Here is a 21678-nt window from a genome sequence, read left to right on the forward strand (position 1 = left end):
AGGTTCAGAACATTCTCGTGAATGAAACTGATGAAAGTTTTAGTGTGCTGCTGCATCATGAAGAGGAGTATTGTGGCTGACAGTAGTTCACTGTGATCTAATTTGGCTTTGTATGAATCATTTAACCCTCGCTACGCAGAGCTGCATTCTGTCAGTTTTAAGACTGGAAGGTGCCATTGGAAAGTGCCACATTTTAGAGGTTTGTTTCATCAGCTGAAGCTTACTGATGTAAAAATCTATGTTGCTGCAGAATTAATTGACAGTTTTCTGTTGTCATAGAGAAAGTCAATGGCCCATGAAAGATTCATCACGGGAAGTTTTACCAAGTATATCCAACCTGTTTGTTCTTTTTTTTTGTCGACGTTCCACAGCTAATTGCTCTGTATTTATTGTCATTTAGTGAACCTTGAAAAACAATCCTTTAAAGAGAAGCGCTAATTTAGGGCCTCAGCGATGCATTAACTACCACAACAACTTAACAAATTCCTCTCTCTGCATCGGGGTTCCTGCTGATGACTTGTTGATGACTTGTTGGGGTGTGATGAGAGAGAAAAGAAATGGAGCCTGAAGAGTGACTTGAATCTGGTTCACCCTGAGATTCTGAAGTAATTCGTCCCAATAAACCAGTGGAAGTCAACTTAAAAAATGTCTGAACTTTCTTTCCTTTGCTTTATTTCCATAGAGACCAGCCCTGCTCCTGGATGGGTGACGTCCCAGCCAACCCAGTCGGCCAGTGAAACTCCCCACCCCTCACCTCCCAACCAGGACCTCCTGGGTCCTCCAGAGGAGCAGCAGGAATGTACCAGGAGGTGGCCTTCCTAGCAGGCAGCACGGAGAAAGAGTTCACACCCTTCCACTTCCCCCTGGAGAACCAGCAGGAGGTGGTTACTAAGAAGGGTGTGTTCTTCAAGCGGCAGCGGCTGCTGCGGAGGCCCAACGAGGGGCAGGAGGAGAACGACCTATCAGCCGTCATCAACGTAGGCGGGATCAGGTACCATATCAACAGAATCAAGAGTTGGCGTGTTCAGCTCGATAACCAATAGTCCATAATCAGAAGTCTTTGGGTGCAAGGTTTTAAAGGGATATAAACCGGGCACAGGTCTTGCTGCTGCTAAAGAGCATTATAACTTGAAGAGTATTTCAGTGACTATTGTGCGAAGTAGTTGTGCAGCGTTAACATTGTGTGTTTTCCTCTCCCACCAGGTACCGTATCCCCTGGTCCGTTCTGGAGGAGTTCCCTCTGACGCGGCTGGGCCGGCTGAGGGGCTGCAGCTCATTGGACGAGATCATGGAGGTGTGTGACGACTACGACGACGGGTGCCAGGAGTATTTCTTCGATCGCAGCCCATCTGCGTTCCGCACCATCGTGACGTTCCTGGCGGCAGGGCGGCTGCGGCTGCTAAGGGAGATGTGTGCTCTGTCCTTCCAGGAGGAGCTTGTCTACTGGGGCGTGGAGGACACCAGGCTGGAGTGGTGCTGCCTCCGGAAGCTACGCATCAGACAGGAGGAGCTCAAGGAGCAGCTGAGGATGGAGGAGGAGGAGGCAGAGCTCACCACCACCCTGACCCCCCAGAGCTGTGAGGATGGGCAGGGGCCCCCCGGAGTGGGGGGGGAGGAGGAGGAGAGCCGCATGGCGGGGTGTATGCGCAGGCTCCACGACATGGTGGAGAACCCTCAATCTGGACTACCTGGAAAGATCTTTGCCTGCCTGTCGGTGGTGTTTGTGGCCATCACCACAGTAACGCTCTGCATCAGTACCATGCCCGACCTCAGGGAGGAGGAGGAGAGGGTGAGTTCACTTCCTGTTTACTCCCTACTCACAGGGTTTTACTTCCGGGTCACACTCAGGGGTGGGTTATACATATGGCCAGGAGTTTGACCTAACCGAGTTACAGACCTGGAAAAACTCTGGCCACATCCATATCTGCATTCTGCTGTTAGTCAGATGATATTTGAGGGACAACCTCCACATGGTGAGTCTTGCCCGTGATAGTAACTTGTGCTCCAAACATAATGCTTTGCATGAAGTTAATTTCATAGCCAATTTTTTTGGTAGCTTTACTTTAGTGCCTTATTGGAAACAGGATGCATGTTTTGGAATATTTTAATTCTGTACAGGCTTCCTTCTTTTCACCCTGTAATTTAGTTTAGTATTGTGGAGTAACTATAATGTTGTTGATCCATCCTCAGTTTTCTCCTGTCACAGCCATTAAACTCTAACTGTTTTAAAGTCACCATTGGCCTCGTGGTGAAATCCCTGAGTGGTGTCCTTCCTCTCTGGCAACTGAGTTAGGAAGGACACCTGTACAGTGGGGAGAACAAGTATTTGATACACTGCCGATTTTGCAGGTTTTCCTACTTACAAAGCATGTAGAGGTCTGTAATTTTTATCATAGGTACACTTCAACTGTGAGAGACGGAATCTAAAACAAAAATCCAGAAAATCACATTGTATGATTTTTAAGTAATGAATTTGCATTTTATTGCATGACATAAGTATTTGATCACCTACCAACCAGTAAGAATTCCGGCTCTCACAGACCTGTTAGTTTTTCTTTAAGAAGCCCTCCTGTTCTCCACTCATTACCCGTATTAACTGCACCTGTTTGAACTCGTTACCTGTATAAAAGACACCTGTCCACACACTCAATCAAACAGACTACAACCTCTCCACAATGGCCAAGACCAGAGAGCTGTGTAAGGACATCAGGGATAAAATTGTAGACCTGCACAAGGCTGGGATGGGCTACAGGACAATAGGCAAGCAGCTTGGTGAGAAGGCAACAACTGTTGGCGCAATTATTAGAAAATGGTAGAAGTTCAAGATGACGGTCAATCACCCTCGGTCTGGGGCTCCATGCAAGATCTCACCTCGTGGGGCATCAATGATCATGAGGAAGGTGAGGGATCAGCCCAGAACTACACGGCAGGACCTGGTCAATGACCTGAAGAGAGCTGGGACCACAGTCTCAAAGAAAACCATTAGTAACACACTACGCCATCATGGATTAAAATCCTGCAGCGCACGCAAGGTCCCCCTGCTCAAACCAGCGCATGTCCAGGCCCGTCTGAAGTTTGCCAATGACCATCTGGATGATCATGTGGTCTGATGAGACAAAAATAGAGCTTTTTGGTCTAAACTCCACTCGCCGTGTTTGGAGGAAGAAGAAGGATGAGTACAACCCCAAGAACACCATCCCAACCGTGAAGCATGGAGGTGGAAACATCATTCTTTGGGGATGCTTTTCTGCAAAGGGGACAGGACGACTGCACCGTATTGAGGGGAGGATGGATGGGGCCATGTATCGCGAGATCTTGGCCAACAAACTCCTTCCCTCAGTAAGAGCATTGAAGATGGGTCGTGGCTGGGTCTTCCAGCATGACAACGACCCGAAACACACAGCCAGGGCAACTAAGGAGTGGCTCTGTAAGAAGCATCTCAAGGTCCTGGAGTGGCCTAGCCAGTCTCCAGACCTGAACCCAATAGAAAATCTTTGGAGGGAGCTGAAAGTCCGTATTGCCCAGCGACAGCCCCGAAACCTGAAGGATCTGGAGAAGGTCTGTATGGAGGAGTGGGCCAAAATCCCTGCTGCAGTGTGTGCAAACCTGGTCAAGACCTACAGGAAACGTATGATCTCTGTAATTGCAAACAAAGGTTTCTGTACCAAATATTAAGTTCTGCTTTTCTGATGTATCAAATACTTATGTCATGCAATAAAATGCAAATTAATTCCTTAAAAATCATACAATGTGATTTTCTGGATTTTTGTTTTAGATTCCGTCTCTCACAGTTGAAGTGTACCTATGATAAAAATTACAGACCTCTACATGCTTTGTAAGTAGGAAAACCTGCAAAATCGGCAGTGTATCAAATACTTGTTCTCCCCACTGTATGTTTGTAGTGACTCTGTGTATTGATACACCATCCAAAGTGTAAATAATAACTTCACCATGCTCAAAGGGATATTCAATGTCTGTTTTTTTCATCTACCAATCAGTGGCCTTCTTTGTGAGGCATTGGAAAACCTCCCTATCTTTGTGGTTGAATCTGTGTTTGAAATTCACTGGACAAGGTGACTTTCATCAATATATTCGGCTCTATTTACTCAGACTCAAAAATGCTAATTTGCATCAAAGTAGACATCATGCAAGACTACAAATCCCTGAAAGCTTCTGCACATCATCTTTAGCTAACACCTTTACTAACAGGTATTGTGTAAAAAAAACAATTCCACTTTGACATGGTGGTATTGTGTGTGTAGGCCAGTGACAAGGGGTCAAGGGGTGTGAATACTTTCTGAAGGCACAGTAGATTAATAATCAGTACATTGAGCCATAGGTTGTCCTCTTGGGGTCCTCGGGGGTCCCATAGGGGTTAGAACTTGGCCAGTGGCCACCTAATGTTACTGCATCAATTCCACTGACAGCTCAAGAGATAAGTAACCATATGAAGTAATTATATCATCTTCTTCTTCTGGGTGTTTCATGTCTAGTAGTTGTGCCTCTGAGACCTCGGTGTTCCTGCTGGAGTGTCTTTGTGGGGCAACACAGTCAACCACCTCAATGACATCAATAAAGCTTTAGAATGATTAAAGAGAACCTCCGCAGGCTTTTCCCGCTTCCAAAGAGACCTCCGCGTCGGGGTGAGAGGAGGGTAGAGAGGGGGTGAGGGGGCTGAATGTATGCTGTATTGTCAAAGTGGAAATCAATCAGAGTACAAGGAGGGTTAGTGAGCTAGCTACAAGGAGGGTTAGCGAGCTACAGTAGCTACAAGAAGGGTTAGCGAGCTACAGTAGCTACAAGGAGGGTTAGCGAGCTACAGTAGCTAAAAGGATGGTTAGCGAGCTAGCTACATGGAGGGTTTGCTACAATATCTACAAAGAGGGTTAGCGAGCTAACTCCCCAAACCAATACCTTCTCTTGGAGCGCTCATCTCCTATTAGCTGAGGTGAGGTTACTGGCTGAGCTTTAAAATAGTAAATACTGTAAGTAATTGAGGGAGAGAAAGGTCAGGCAAGGATATACACAACTGCTGTATTACAATGAGAGAGAGAGAGAGACATGACAAACTGCCAAGAATACTGTACTTGTTGATAGGGAGCAGTATCTATGGAATGTTCTCTGTCTATTCTCATGTCCATGTTTGGAGGTTAAGGAGGGTTGTCTAGACCCATGTTGTAGGTGTGTAGGTTACGCTATGGGCTGTATTTTTGTATGTGTTAATGTTAAGCAGAGCAATATTGTGACTAAACACTTCAGTGAAATCCAAATCAACTACCTTCATTAGCCAGAGTTAATAACCTGAGCTGTTTGAACATAGTCCATCCACCATCCTCCTCCGTTTGTTTAGCTAATATCCATTAACAGGAGGCTTTGATGGTAATCGGCATAGATCTTCCCACTATGGATGTAAATGAAACAAATTAAATTAAATTCCCAGGACGCTTTCTTTATTGAGGTGTATATTGAACAAAAATATAAACGCAACATGTAAAGTGTTGGTCCCATGTTTCATGAGCTGAAATAAAAGATCCCAGAAATATTCCATACGCACAAAAAGCTTATTTCTCTCATTTTGTGCACAAATTTGTTTACATCCCTGTTAGTGAGCATTTCTCCTTTGCCAAGCTAATCCATCCACCTGACAGGTGTGGCATATCAAGAAGCTAATTAAACAGCATGCACATTACACAAGTGCACCTTGTACTGGGGACAATAAAAGGCCACTGTAAAAAGGCCACTGCAGTTTTGTCACACAACACAATGGAACAGATCTCTCAAGTATTGAGGGAGTGTGTAATTGGCATGCTGCCTGCAGAAATGTCCACCAGAGCTGTTGCCAGAGAATTTAATGTTAATTTCTCTACCATAAGCTGCCTCCAACGTCGTTTTAGAGAATTTGGCAGTGCGTCCAACCAGCCTCACAACAGCAGACCACGTATAAACACACCAGCCCAGGCCTCCCGGGTGGCGCAGTGGTCCAAGGCACTGCATCGCAGTGCTTGAGGCATCACTAAAGATCCGGGTTTGATCCCGGGCTGTGTCGCAGCCGGCCGCGACCGGGAGACCCATGAGGCAGCGCACAATTAGCCCAGCGTCGTCCGGGTTAGGTTAGCACTTTAGCGACTCCTGTGGCTGGCCGGGCGCATGCACGCTGACACGGTTGCCAGTTGTAGGGTGTTTCCTCCGACACATTGGTGCGGCAGGCTTCCGATGGGACAAGACTGTAACTACCAATTGGATGTCACGAAAAAGGGGTAAAAAGTACCCCCAAAAAAGTCACAATAAAAAATAAACATGCCAGCACAGGACTTCCACATCCGGCTTCTTCACCTGCGGGATCGTCTGAAACCAGCTACCCGGACAGCTGATGAAACTGTGGGTTTGCTTAACCAAATAATTTCTGCACAAACTGTCATAAACCGTCTCAGGGAAGCTCATCTACGTGCTCGTCGTCCTCACCAGGGTCTTGACCTGACTGCAGTTGGGTGTTGTAACAGACTTCAGTGGGCAAATTCTCACCTTCAATGGCCACTGACACGCTGGATAAGTGTGCTCTTCACGGATGAATCCCGGTTTCAACCGTACCGGGCAGATGGCAGACCACGTGTATGGCATTATGTGGGCGAGCGGTTTGCTGATGTCAACGTTGTGAACAGAGTGTCCCACGGTGGCGGTGAGGTTATGGTATGGGCAGGCATAAGCTACGGACAACAAACACAATATAATTGTTGGCAATTTGAATGCACAGAGATACCGTGATGAGATCCTGAGGCCCATTGTCATGCCTTTCATCCGCCGCCATCACCTCGTGTCAGCATGAAAATGTACGGCCCCATGTCGCAAGGATCTGTACACCATTCCTGGAAGCTGAAAATATCCCAGTTCTTCCATGGCCTGCATACTCACCAGACATGTCACCCATTGCTCTGGATCGACGTGTACGACAACGTGTTCCCTTTCCAGACAATATCCAGCAACTTTGCACAGCCATTGAAGTGGAGTGGGACAACATTCCACAGGCCACAATCAACAGCCTGACCAACTCTATGCGAAGGAGATGTGTCGCGCTTCATGTGGCAAATGGTGGTCACACCAGATACTGACTGGTTTTCTGATCCACGCCCCTTTTAAGGTACAGTATCTGTGACCAACAGATGCATATTTGTATTCCCAGTCATATGAAATACATAGATTAGGGCCCAATTTATTTATTTAAATTGACTGATTTCCTTATATGAACTGTAACTCAGTAAAATCTTTGAAATTGTTGCGTTTATATTTTTGCTCAGTGTAGATTCAGATGCAGTTTATCATGATGTTATGTTTCAGTTATAGGCTAAACTCATGAACGAACTAGACCAGCAGGATAATAATCGAATACATTTGTAGTCTTACAGTAAGAGTTGGCGTCCTCAAACATGTTAAATGTTACATTCTGTTTAGCTTGTTGTTCCTCCGTCCAGAGGACAGGCTTGTTGATCTGCTCAGAGACATTCTGACAACCCTTGTCTTCCAGACCCAGTTAGACTCTAACCTCCATATCCCTTTGCCTGTGTGCAGTTGTGGATCCATTAAAACAGAAAGAAAGTTGTGGTTTTTGTAAAAGCAAGGTGTTGTTGATGATGGAAAGCACTTAGCTTGTCTGTTCTTATACAGCTCAGTGATTCAGGCCACATAACAGCTGCACGTACACACACGCGCAGAGTTTTATGGGTCTGCTTATTGCCTCTATCTGGATGAATAGAGAAGTGTGTGTGTGTCCCCTCAGAGTAGAGTGTCTCTAGTTTGTCCTCAGAGTAGTGTCCTCTGAGTTTGTGTGTCAATTTCAGTCTTTTCACACCTCAATGTCAAAATGGCTTATTTCTCCCCCTGTAAACATATGTGGAAATGTAGGACTTGTTTAATCCGTTTTATTCTCTCTGATAAATACAGTGCATTCGGAAAGTATTCAGACCCCTTGACTTTTTCCACATTTTGTTACGTTACAGCCTTATTCTAAAATGGATTAAATAAATACAAATTCCTCATCAATCTACACATAATACCCCATAATGACAAAGCAAAAACTGCTTTTTAGAAATTTAAGCAAATTTATAAAAAATAAAAAAAATGAAATACCTTATTTACTTAAGTATTCAGACCCTTTGCTATGAGACTCTAAATTGAGCTCAGGTGCATCCTGTTTCCATTGATCATCCTTGAGATGTTTCTACAACTTGATTTGAGGCCACCTGCGGTAACTTCAATTGATTGGACATGATTTGGAAAGGCACACACCTGTCAAAACCAAGCCATGAGGTCGAAGGAATTGTCTGTAGAGCTCTAAGACAGAATTGTGTCAAGGTACAGATCTGGGGAAGGGTACCAAAATATTTCTGCAGCATTGAAAGTCCCCAAGAACACAGTGGCCTCCATCATTCTTAAATGGAAGACGCTTGGAACCACCAAGACTCTTCCTAGAGCTGGCTGCCCGGCCAAACTGAGCAATCGGGGGAGAAGGGCCTTGGTCAGGGAGGTGACCAAGAACCCGATGGTCACTCTGACAGAGCTCTAGAGTTCCTCTGTGGAGATGGGAGAACCTTCCAGAAGGACAACCATCTCTGCAGCACTCCACCAATCAGGCCTTTATGGTAGAGTTGCCAGACAGAAGCCACTCCTCAGTAAAAGGCACGTGACAGCCTGCTTGGTGAAGCATGGTTGTGGCAGCATCATGCTGTGGGGATTTTTCAGCGGCAGGGACTGGGAGACTAGTCAGGATTGAGGGAAAGATGAACGGAGCAAAGTACAGAGAGATCCTTGATGAATACCTGCTCCAGAGAGCTCAGGACCTCAGACTGGGGCAAAGGTTCATCTTCCAACAGGACAATGACCCCAAGCACACAGCCAAGACAACGCAGGAGTGGCTTCGGGAAAAGTCTCTGAATGTCCTTGAGTGGCCCAGCCAGAGCCCGGACTTGAACCCGATCAAACATCTCTCGAGAGACCTGAAAATAGCTGTGCAGCGACACTCTCCATCCAACCTGACAGAGCTTCAGAGGATCTGCAGAGAAGAATGGGAGAAACTCCCCAAATACAGGTGTGCCAAGCTTGTAGCGTCATACCCAAGAAGACTCTAGGCTGTAATGGCTTCAACAAAGTACTGAGGAAAGGGTCTGAGTACTTATGTAAATGTATATTTCCATTTTTTATTTGTAATAGATTTGCTAAAATTTCTAAAAACCAGTTTTTGCTTTGTCATTATGGGGTATTGTGTGTTGAAAAAAGTGTTTTTTCCCCACGTTAATCTATTTTAGAATAAGGATGCAATGTAACAAAATGTGGAAAAAGTCAAGGGGTCTGAATACTTTCTGAATGCACTGTAACTGGAGAGATCTCTGACTGATTAATGGAGAGCTTTGCTTTCAGGTTACCATCTTTATGGGTGAAAGAGAATGAGGGAAATCACTTTTAATCTTAAATTGTTCGCATGAGCCTTAAACCACAGACTCTGGTCAAACTCCTGTTTCTAAAAATGAATTCAGACACTGAGCCTAATAAGGCATTTTTGGTTTTTGTATTTAATTTTAAGCAAGTCACAGCCTATATGCCCAATTTATAGACTAATGATTTAATACAACTACATGTTGTTTAAATGCTGAAAGCTTAATGTCCCTACCAGCCTAGTGTGTCGCACTCGCAAATGCTTCAAAATGTATTTCTTTGTAGACTATAGCCTTGAAATAATTTAAATAATATAGCCTATATAATTCATTTGTAGGCTACCTGTCTGGCTCTTGACCTATTTAGAGTGTTTTTATGCTGTTTAGTACATTCATGTAACCTATTTGAAATGATGAGCGCTTCTGACCTTTTCATTCAAACTTTTCATTCAAATCATATGATTTGGTTTCAATACTTCAAACCAAATGGTAGGTTCAGGTATTTAGAAAAATATATGGATGTTGGTTAAATTGTGATTTTAATGATTGGAGCGGCAGTTTCTTTTCCTGAGCGAGGAGCATTTTTTACGGTTGGAAAGGACATGGAGCGCTGCGCAAGCGCCGGAGCGGTGCGCAAGCATCGCTCCATGAGCGATGAACGTGGAGTGTGATTTCCGACTGCTCAACTCCGCTCACATACTCTGCCAGGTGTGTCAGCCCACAGTCTACATATACTACCAGGTGTGTCAGCCCACAGTCTGAAACAGTGTAGAATTTTAGCAACCAGGACATGACAGAGCAATTTCCACTAAATAATACAGCCACAAATTCAGAACAGCTTTCCCATTTTGACAACAGATGTTGCCCCGGTGGGAGAAATCAATAGGCGAATATCACAGCCAATCACAACACTGGCGGGTAAGTAATACTGTGAAACACTATCATTACCGACAGATATACAGTACCAGTCAAAAGTTTGGACACACCTACTCATTCCAGGGTTTTTCTTTCTTTTTTTTTTAATTTAAATTGTTTACATTGTAGAATAACAGTGAAGACATAAAAACTATGAAATAACACCTATGGAATCATGTAGTAACCAAAAAAGAGAATGCCAAGAGTGTGCAAAGCTGTCATCAAAGCGAAGGGTGGCTATTTGAAGAATCTCAAATATAAAATATATTTTGATTTGTTTAACACTCTTTTGGTTACTACATGATTCCATATGTGTTATTTCCTAGTTTTGATATCTTCACTATTATTCTACAATGTAAAAAAAATAGTAAAAATAAAGAAAAACCCTTGAATGAGTAGGTGTGTCCAAACTTTTGACTGGTAGTGTATATTATGGACATTTTCTGAAATCACCTATGTGTAGCACCTTTAACATCAAAGCATTAAACCACAGCAGCCTTCAGAACCACAAGGAGCAGGGCTCTTCTGTTCATTCAGTGTGAGATAGCTGGCCAATGCCCTCTCACATTGATGAGAAGGAGATAGTCATTTTATAATAAATAGGTTATTTTTATTAAAACTTGCATGACATACCAGCAGTAACCTTCACACACTGAACACCATTCCGCATTAAAAGAAACTGCAGTGCTTGAGGCAGGAGGCCACAGGTGTGTGCAATTATATAACTAGCAAGGCTTGCAAGCAGTCAGCTGACAATTAAAGGGACATCCCACTGGGCAAAAACTGGTTGAATCAACTTTCAATGTAATTTGTCAACGTATTATGATGTGGAATATAAGGGGAAAATACATTGGATTTGAAAAAAGTCTAAACTGTTGTTTTGAGGGTGAGATTTCAACCACATGATTATGTCATCATGGTAACCAAATTTCAACAGAGAAACCTTGTATAAAAATATGTTGAATTTGTAGCTTTAAAACAACGTCAGGTCTTCAACATTATATCCACTATCAGGAAAAATAACAATAGGCTGGGCAGCACCACCTACTGGAGAATTGATCTATCTACGGCTACCCTTTGGTCTCCCATCCAGGGTTTTAACCAAGCCCAGCTATAATATTGCCACTGACTATTACCAACGTGCTATCCTGAGAATGATTGTTGAGAGATCTCCATTTAAAAATGAAATAGATTCACTGTTGCTATCAAAGTCATTCCAAAGGGTAGGTTTAACAGAGCAAATTACATGTGACCATACTTTATCACTCCTATATCATCAATGATGCTATTTAGGCCTATATAGTCATCAACAGCTATTGTTTTAATTCAACCCAGAATTCAACTAAAAATAGACAATAAAATAGACCTAGGGTTTTAAGCTCTGGTTGATTTCAAATTGTAGGATATTTAGTCATGTTGAATTGTTTGGTTGTCAACGCAACCAAATATCAACATTTGAAGGAGATGCATCTTCCGCTTGGATAGTTCCATCTGTGCCACTAATTCCAGTTTGTCTAAAAATTTATAATTGATATGTTGGATTCACATCACTATCTCAACCAAAAAGAAAAGTAAAAAAATAGGGCTAAATCAAATATAACATTATTTAAAGTGCATTTAAAGTTTGATTTGATTTAGTCCTATTCTTTAACTTCAACTTTTGGTTGAGATGGAAATGTGAATCACTTTTGAAATACAATAAATAGCCTATTAACTTGTTGTCAAGTTAACAAATGATATGTTGGATTCACGTCTCCAACTAAAAATAAAAGTTAAAGAATGGGATTAAGCCAGCGGCTCAGATGGAACTATCCAAGCAGTAGATACATCTCCTTTAAATGTTGATATTTGGTTGCGTTGTCAACCAAACACAATTCAGTATTACTTTTGTAATACGTAAATAGCCTGAAGTTAAGGCTATTGTCACGTTCGTCGGTAAGAGAGGAGGACCAAGGCGCAGCGTTGCAGGCAAACATACTCTTTATTTAGCGATATACGACAAAATAAACAAAACGATAACGTGACAGTTCACGGTCTAACACAAACCAACTCGAAACAAGATCCCACAACTAATGTGGGAAAACAGCCTCTATAAGTATGGCTCCCAATCAGAGACAACCAGCCACAGCTGACACTCGTTGCCTCTGATTGGGAACCACTCTGGCCAATACAGAAATACCATACCTAGACTCCCGACATAGAAAAACAACACATAGATCTACACACCCTGGCTCAACATAACAGTGTCCCCAGAGCCAGGGCGTGACAGTACCCCCCCCTAAAGGCGCGGACTCCGACCGCGTCAACCAAATACCACAGGGGAGGGACCGGGTGGGCACTCCGCCTAGGCGGCGGATCCGGCTCCGGGCCTGTTCCCCGCTCCCTCTCCAACCCCCCAAAGTACCCCTGGTCCGGTCTGACCCCGCTGGCCGGAGCTGGACTGCACACTGGTGGAGCGGATTGCTCTAGCTCCGGCGTGAAGCATCTGACCGGTGCCGGACCAGGCACCGGTGGAACAGGCACGGGACGTGCCGGACTGACGACGCACACCACTGGCTTGGTGTGGGGAACAGGCACGGGCCGTGCCGGACTGACAACGCACACCACTGGCTTGGTGTGGGGAGCAGGAGCGGGCCGGACCGGGCTGGCGACGCGCCCCATTGGCTTGGTGCGGGGAGCAGGAACGGACCGGACCGGGCTGGCGACGCGCACCATAGACCTGGTGCGGAGAGCAGGAACAGGACAGGCCGGGCTGGCGACGCGCCCCATTGGCTTGGTGCGGGGAGCAGGAAAGGGCCGGACCGGGCTGGCGACGCGCACCATTGGCTTGGTGCGGGGAGCAGGAAAGGGCCGGACCGGGCTGGCGACGCGCACCATTGACCTGGTGCGGAGAGCAGGAAAGGGCCGGGCCGGGCTGGCGACGCGCACCATTGGCCTGGTGCGGGGAGCAGGAACAGGACGGGCCGGGCTGGCGACGTGCACCATTGGCCTGATGCGAGGAACAGGAACAGGCCGGACCGTACTGGGGACACACACCACTGGCCCTATGCAGGGATCAGGAACGGGCCGGACCGGACTGGTAACACACCCCAGTACCTCTCGCCGTGCCTCCACACTTTCCTTCCCCTTTAATACCAGTGGCCCCCGTAACCTGGCGGCCTCCTCTGCCAACCCGCTGGACCGCTCTATCGCGGCCTCCTGCTGCCCCGACGTCCACGTCGTGAGCCCCCCCCCAAAAAAAATCTGGGGGTCTCTCCTCCCCGTGGGCCAGGCCTCTATTGTTCTCGCCCAACTCTCGCTCTTCTGCTTCCAACTCCCGCCATTCTGCTCTTCATTTGGTTTGACCCAGTCGAGACTCTTCCTCCACTGTTCCCAAGTCCACCCTCTCTGCTCTTCATTAGGCTTGACCCAGTCGAGGTTGCCACGGAGATCTGCTAGCGACTCCCCTGGCGATGGCTCCTGGACACGCTGCTTGGTCCAGTTTTGGTGGGATCTTCTGTCACGTTCGTCGGTAAGAGAGGAGGACCAAGGCGCAGCGTTGCAGGCAAACATACTCTTTATTTAGCGATATACGACAAACTAAACAAAACGATAACGTGACAGTTCACGGTCTAACTCGAAACAAGATCCCACAACTAATGTGGGAAAACAGCCTCTATAAGTATGGCTCCCAATCAGAGACAACCAGCCACAGCTGACACTCGTTGCCTCTGATTGGGAACCACTCTGGCCAATACAGAAATACCATACCTAGACTCCCGACATAGAAAAACAACACATAGATCTACACACCCTGGCTCAACATAACAGTGTCCCCAGAGCCAGGGCGTGACAGCTATCTTACAAATTAATGTAACATTCAACCTTAAAATGAGTAACACATCCATGGCCACATTAAGGTTACTGTAACTATACATTTCTTCTTATGGAATCATATAAAGTGTGCATCAAATCAAATCAAATCAAATTGTATTTGTCACATGAACCGAATACAACAGGTATTACAGTGAAATGCTTACTTACAAGCCCTTAACCAACAATGCAGTAAAAAAAAAAAAGTGTTAAGTAAAAAATAGATAAGTAAAAATAAAAAAAGAAGAAAAATAACAAATTATTAAAGAGCAGCAGTAAAATAACAGGAGCGAGGCTATATACAGGGGGTACCGGTACAGAGTCAATGTGTGGGGGCACAGGTTAGTCGAGGTAATTGAGGTAATATGTACAACTGGGTAGTGGTAAAGTGACTATGCATAGATAATAAACAGAGAGCAGCAGCAGCGTAAGGGGGGGGGGTTGCAGGTGGTGGGGGGGGGGTTGCAGGTGGTGGGGGGGGGCAGGCAGGGGGCAAGGCAACTAGTCCAGGTAGCCATTTGATTAGCTGTTCAGGAGTCTTATTGCTTGGGGGTAAAAAGCCTTTTGGACCTAGACTTGGAGCTTCGGTACCGCTTGCCGTACGGTAGCAGAGAGAACAGTCTATGACTAGGGTGGCTAGAGTCTAGGACTAGGGTGGCTAGGGCCTTCCTCTGACACCGCCTGGTAGCACTGGATGGCAGGAAGCTTGGCCCCAGTGATGTACTGGGCCGTACGCACTACCCTCTGTAGTGCCTTGCGGTCGGAGGCCGAGCAGTTGCCATACCAGGCGGTGAATCAACCAGTCAGGATGCTCTCGATGGTGCAGCTGTATAACTTTTTGAGGATCTGAGGACCCATGCCAAATCTTTTCAGTCTCCTGAGGGGGAATAGGCTATGTCGTGCCCTCTTCACGACTGTCTTGGTGTGTTTGGACCATGATAGTTTGTTGGTGATGTGGACACCAAGGAACTTGAAGCTCTCAAGCTGCTCCACTATAGCCCTGTCGATGAGAATGGGGGTGTGCTTTGTTATTTGTTACAATTTGCTGAGGTAAACAAATTGACTAAAGCCATTAAAAGCTGTGTGTGTTATAATAACAGCCAGCTCATCTTTACGCTAAGCCTGTTTGTAAATCATGCCCACTTACACACACCTTGGGGACCAAAGGTCACCCGCCTCCTCCTGTGGTGATTGGCCGTGTTGTTTAGTTAACACGCAACATGGCTGCTACACGCCTGTCTGGAGCTCTGATATGGAGTAGAGTGCTTGCTGAATCTGATTAGTGTGTGTTTTAATGTAATCCACTGTAGCCATGTACAGTGCCTTCAGAAAGTATTCATACCACTTTACTTACAGTATTCCACATCTTGTTGTGTTGCAGCCTGAATTTTTACACATTTATTGAAAATGAAATACATAAATATCTAATTTACATAAGTATTCACACCCCTGAGTCAATACATGTTAGAATCACATTTGGCCTTTCTGGGTAAGTCTCTAAGAGCTTTGCACACCTGGATTTTACAATATTTGCACATTCAGTTTATTGAAAATTCTTCAAGCTCTGTCAAGTTGGTTGTTGATCATTGCTAGTCTTACCACGGCCATTTTTCACTCTTTCCGTAGATTTTCAAGCAGATATATATAGTACCAGTCAAAACTGTAACTAGGCAACTCAGGAATGTCGTCTTGGTAAGCAACTCCAGTGTAGAATTGGCCTTGTGTTTAAGGTTATTGTCCTGCTGAAAGGTGAATTTGTCTCTGTTGGAAATCACACTGAACCAGGTTTTCCTCTAGGATTTAGCCTGTACTTAGCTCTATCCTGTTTCTTTTTATCCCTTGGCGATGACAAGCATACCCATAACATGATGCAGCCACCACCAAACTTGAAAATATGAAGAGTGTTACTCAGTGATGTGTTGTGTTGGATTTGCCCCAAGCATAACACTTTGTATTCAGGACATAAAGTTAATTTCTTTGCCACATTTTTGCAATTTTACTTTAGTGCCTTAGGATGCATGTTTTGGAATATTTTTATTATGTACAGGCTTCTTTCTTTTCACTCTGTAATTTAAGTTAGTATTGTGGAGTAACTACAATGTTGTTAATCCATCCTCAGTTTTCTCATATCACAGCCATTAAACTCTGTAACTGAGCGGTTTCCTTCCTCTCCGGCAACTGTATCTTTGGGTGTATTGATACGCCATCCAAAGTGTAATTATTAACTTCACCATGCTTAAACGAATATTCAATATCTGCTATTTTTATTTATTTTGACCCATCTACCAATAGGTGCCCTTCTTTGCGAGGCATTGGAAAACCTCCCTGGTCTTTGTGGTTGAATCTGTGTTTGAAGTTCACTGCTCGACTGAGGGACCTTTACAGCTAATTGTATGTGTGGGGTACAGAGATGAGGTAGTCATTCAAAAATCATGTTAAACACTATTATTGCACATAGTGAGTCCATGCAACTTATTTAGCCTTGCCATAACAAAGGGGTTGAATACTAATTGACTCAGCCCATCAAAGGACATTACTACAACAACTGGCCAAATTGTAAATATGTTTTACATGCACACACGCTCGCAAGCACTTACACACACACACACATATACACACACACACAAACAAACAAAAACACACACACACTTCCCTCTGGGCAAAAACTGGTTGAATCAACATTGATTTTATTGTTGAAATAACGTGGAAACAATGTGATGACATTGAATCAATGTGGAAAACTGATTGGATTTTCAAAAAATCAAGGGAATTTCCTCTTCTTTTTTAACTTTTAACCTAAATCCAATGACATGGTGACAACTTTTGTTGATTTCACGTTGAATTCACGTTAGTTGATAACTCAACCAAATGTATATCAAAACTAGATGATGAAATGACATCTGGGCCCAGTGGGTTTATTGTTGTGCTCTGTGAATAATCCAGCATAGTGAAGCAGTTGCATGTTGTTTGGATTAGTAAACATGGAAGAAAGGTTCCTCTGGTTTATATAAACTCAGCTTAAAAAGAAACATCCCTTTTTCAGGACCCTGTCTTTCAAAGATAATTCGTAAAAATCCAAATAACTTCACAGATCTTTATTGTAAAGGGTTTAAACATTGTTTCCCATGCTTGTTCAATTAACCATAAACAATTAATGAACATGCACCTGTGGAATAGTCGTTAAGACTAACAGCTTACAGACGGTAGGCAATTAAGGTCACAGATATGAAAACTTAGGACACTAAAGAGGCCTTTCTACTGACTCTGAAAAACATCAAAAGAAAGATGCCCAGGGTCCCTGCTCATCTGCGTGAACGTGCCTTAGGCATGCTGCAAGGAGGCATGAGGACTGCAGATGTGGCCAGGGCAATAAATTGCAACGTCCTTACTGTGAGACGCCTAAGACAGCACTACAGGGAGACAGGACGGACAGCTGATCGTCCTCGCAGTGGCAGACCACGTGTAACAACACCTGCACAGGATCGGTACATCCGAACATCACACCTGCGGGACAGGTACAGGATGGCAACAACAACTGCCCGAGTTACACCAGGAACGCACAATCCCTCCATCATTGCTCAGACTGTCCGCAATAGGCTGAGAGAAGCTGGACTGAGGGCTTGTAGGCCTATTGTAAGGCAGGTCCTCACCAGACATCACCGACAACAACGTCGCCTATGGGCACAATCCCACCGTCGCTGGAACAGACAGGACTTGCAAAAAGTGCTCTTCACTGACGAGTCGCGGTTTTGTCTCACCAGGGGTGATGGTCGGATTCGCGTTTATCGTCGAAGGAATGAGCGTTACACCGAGGCCTGTACTCTGGAGTGGGATCGATTTGGAGGTGGAGGGTCCGTCATGGTCTGGGGCGGTGTGTCACAGCATCATCAGACTGAGCTTGTTGTCATTGCAGGCAATCTCAACGCTGTGTGTTACAGGGAAGACATCCTTCTCCCTCATGTGGTACCCTTCCTGCAGGCTCATCCTGACATGACCCTCCAGCATGACAATGCCACCAGCCATACTGCTCGTTCTGTGCGTGATTTCCTGCAAGACAGGAATGTCAGTGTTCTGCCATGGCCAGCGAAGAGCCCAGATCTCAATCCCATTGAGCACGTCTGGGACCTGTTGGATCGGAGGGTGAGGGCTAGGGCCATTCCCCCCAGAAATGTCCGGGAACTTGCAGGTGCCTTGGTGGAAGAGTGGGGTAACATCTCACAGCAAGAACGGGCAAATCTGGTGCAGTCCATGAGGAGATGCACTGCAGTCCTTAATGCAGCAGTGGCCACACCAGATACTGACTGTTACTTTTGATTTTGACCCCCTCTTTGTTCAGGGACACATTATTCAATTTCTGTTAGTCACATTTGTGGAACTTGTTCAGTTTATGTCTCAGTTGTTGAATCTTGTTATGTTCGTACAAATATTTACACATGTTAAGTTTGCTGAAAATAAACGCAGTTGACAGTGAGAGGACGTTTATTTTTGAATGCTTATTTCTGTGCTGCCTTTGCCCTTTAAGCCTTTCAGATACAGCTTTGCTTTGATTAAATTATATTTACTAGAATGATGAGAAGCTAAAAGTCCCCCAGCTCTGTTCTTACACTTTCTCCTCACTACGCTACTTTTGTTTTTCTCCAAGGATACACTGGATTGGTTTTTAAGATGCATATTCTCTTGGTTGTTGTTTTTAAGCACCTCTAGCATCTTATTCACAAGTGATGATTCTCTAACAGGTTAGAGCTCAACTGCTGGTCAAAAACACGTGTTCCCTAATAACATTTAAGGAGTAATTGAGGAGACTATGATGGAACGGAAGGATGCACTGACTAGAGGAAAGTTACCAAAAGTTGGCAAAAGCAATTCAGACATTATTTTATGCTCACTTGTTCCTAAACATGTTGATGAAGCCTGGCTAAGTTCCCCAGAGCGACAGTGCAATGAAAGGAGAGACTGACAGCTTGGCTTCTTTCTTTCATACAAATAAATCATTATAGATGTTTGTACAGTATAAAGCTTTACACATAAACCCCCTCCTCCCCCTCTCCTCCCCCTTCCTCCTCATTCTCTTTCTGGGTCTGTTTTCATAATCACATGTAAATACAGTTATATAATATTTATGGACCCATTTAGAGCAGACGGAAAATGTATTACACTACAGGAAGTAAGGATATTTCAGCATGTCAGAAGTAAATTAAAGTATTTATGATATTTATAATGTAGTCACAGTTGGCTTTAGCTTAGTTCCCGCTGATCCCAGGAAGGAAATTAATTTACTTTAATGAAGTTGTATTAATAACAGTCAGATTGGAGAGAGAGAGGGAGGAAAGAGAAGGAATCAATGTTTTCTCCTCAGCTTCAAGTTGCTGTTGACATTGTGGCTGCATGAGTTCTATGGATCTGTCTCATGTCACACTTGTATGACTATTTATTGTGGATGGACACCAGTAATTGATATCTTGAGTACAAAGATTCTGAATGTATGACCAGATATTGCTACCAGGGTGATTTGTCTAAAGGAGTTGACAGTCTACAAACGGAGCCTATAATAATATAATTACATTGTACTGTATAGCCCATCTCAGCCTTGCCAATTAAAGGAAGGGAATAGTGTTTCCTCAGTCAGCGTTCAACATCAATGAATATCTGACATCATCAAAGCCTCTCCTCTCAGCTTTATAAATAATGTAAAGTACTGCTGACAGATTGCCTGTCTATTTTATAATACACAGGAAGAAAAAAACACATATCCCTCTGGCTGTTTGATCAAAGAAACTGGTCTCTTTTCCTTATGATCCCAATCAACTAACAGGGATGTTCAGATGGTTTATGTGCTGCTCCAAAACCCTCTCCAGCTCTCCCTCGAACACTGCTCTGGCACCCTTCCTCTCCTCCACAAATCTCTACCCCCCCCCCTCCCCTCCCCTCCCCTGAAGCCCCCGCTGGTGTAGAGGAGTCTCTTGAACTGGTCCTTCGAGCTGGATAGGAACAACTGACTTGTGTGATTAGGAAACAGTTGTGAAGAATGTTTTATAATAGTGAATGTATTGTCCTTTCCTACCAATGTCTTGCATTATAATTGTTGCTCGCCTTAACACTGTTAACCCTTCACTGTGTTCACTCTCTTCCACTGTGAGTTTTTCTTAACACTGTGTTTCCTCTGTCTTCCAGGGTGAGTGTTCTCAGAGGTGCTACAATATCTTTGTCCTGGAGACGGTGTGTGTGGCCTGGTTCTCTCTGGAGTTCCTGCTGCGCTTCATCCAGACGCCTAGTAAGTGTGTCTTCCTGAAGACGCCCCTCAACATTATCGACGTGGTGGCCATCCTGCCCTACTACATCACCCTGATCGTAGACTCTCTGTCTGAGGGAGGGGAGAAGCCCAGCGGCGGGAACAACTACCTGGAGAAGGTGGGCCTGGTGCTGCGGGTACTCCGGGCCCTGAGGATCTTCTACGTGATGCGTCTGGCGCGCCACTCCCTGGGGCTGCAGACCTTAGGCCTGACGGTCCGACGCTGCACCCGCGAGTTTGGCCTGCTCCTCCTCTTCCTGTGCGTTGCCATGGCACTGTTCTCCCCGCTGGTGTTCCTGGCGGAGAGCGAGATGGGCGCCAAGTACGACTTCACCAGCATCCCCGGCACCTACTGGTGGGCGGTGATCTCCATGACAACGGTGGGGTACGGGGACATGGTGCCTCGGAGCATCCCGGGTCAGGTGGTGGCGCTCAGCAGCATCCTCAGTGGGATTCTCCTCATGGCGTTCCCCGTGACCTCTATCTTCCACACGTTCTCTCGATCCTACCTGGAGCTGAAGGAGGAGCAGAACAGAATGCTGAGACAGAAACCAGACTTCCAGGACTCCACCAAGTCTCAGAACAGCGAGGACTCGGCTGAGACGGACAGTTACCATGGCATCACTGAGGTTGCCGCCTCTGCTTTACGCAGGAAGTCCATCGCCATTGCGTCACAGAGGAGGGCCCTGCAGACTCAACACTGAGTGTGTGTGCAACGTGAGGCTGGCGGTGTGCAGTGCACTGTGGGAAACTCGTACTAAAGCTTGAGGACTCTAAACAGGGATGGGACGTTTCTCACAAGCTTAAGAAAAAAAGGAGCTCCAACATTTGTGAGCCTCCATAGCTCTGTCCATCAGAGTCTGTTCAATAGAGTTTCTAAGATTTTATAAGACCGCTGCAGAAGTCTTTGCTGACATTACTGGTGTAGAGCTGACCACAATATAAAAAGACAAGTTCTCTGTGGTCAAAGGACATTTCACCCAGGAGTATAGAAGCCCTACAACACAGGAGTATAGCCCTACAACACAGCATGGGGAGAAAGCTTCTCTCTCACAAATATTCAGTATGATAAAGCTATTATTTTAGGGGGAAAAATACCTTTGATTAAAATATTATAATTTTTGTATATATTTAGGATAAGAAATATTGCAACAAGATAAGTGCAATAAGAAAGATTATTTGACTATATACAACACATTT

General features: G+C 45.0%; 1 protein-coding gene across 1 annotated transcript; it reads left to right on the forward strand.

The window, feature by feature from the left end:
* Positions 1-797: 797 nt before the first annotated feature.
* Positions 798-21182, forward strand: LOC311123823 (voltage-gated potassium channel regulatory subunit KCNG2-like; the record flags this gene model as incomplete). Its single annotated transcript, XM_084158222.1, has 3 exons — positions 798-991; positions 1204-1789; positions 20361-21182. 3 exons carry the CDS (start codon positions 798-800, stop codon positions 21180-21182), a joined length of 1602 nt encoding a protein of 533 aa, XP_084014348.1.
* Positions 21183-21678: the final 496 nt, after the last annotated feature.

The sequence above is a fragment of the Coregonus lavaretus genome (genome assembly GCF_964263955.1).
Source record: "Coregonus lavaretus genome assembly, chromosome: 3".
Taxonomy (NCBI): domain Eukaryota; kingdom Metazoa; phylum Chordata; class Actinopteri; order Salmoniformes; family Salmonidae; genus Coregonus; species Coregonus lavaretus.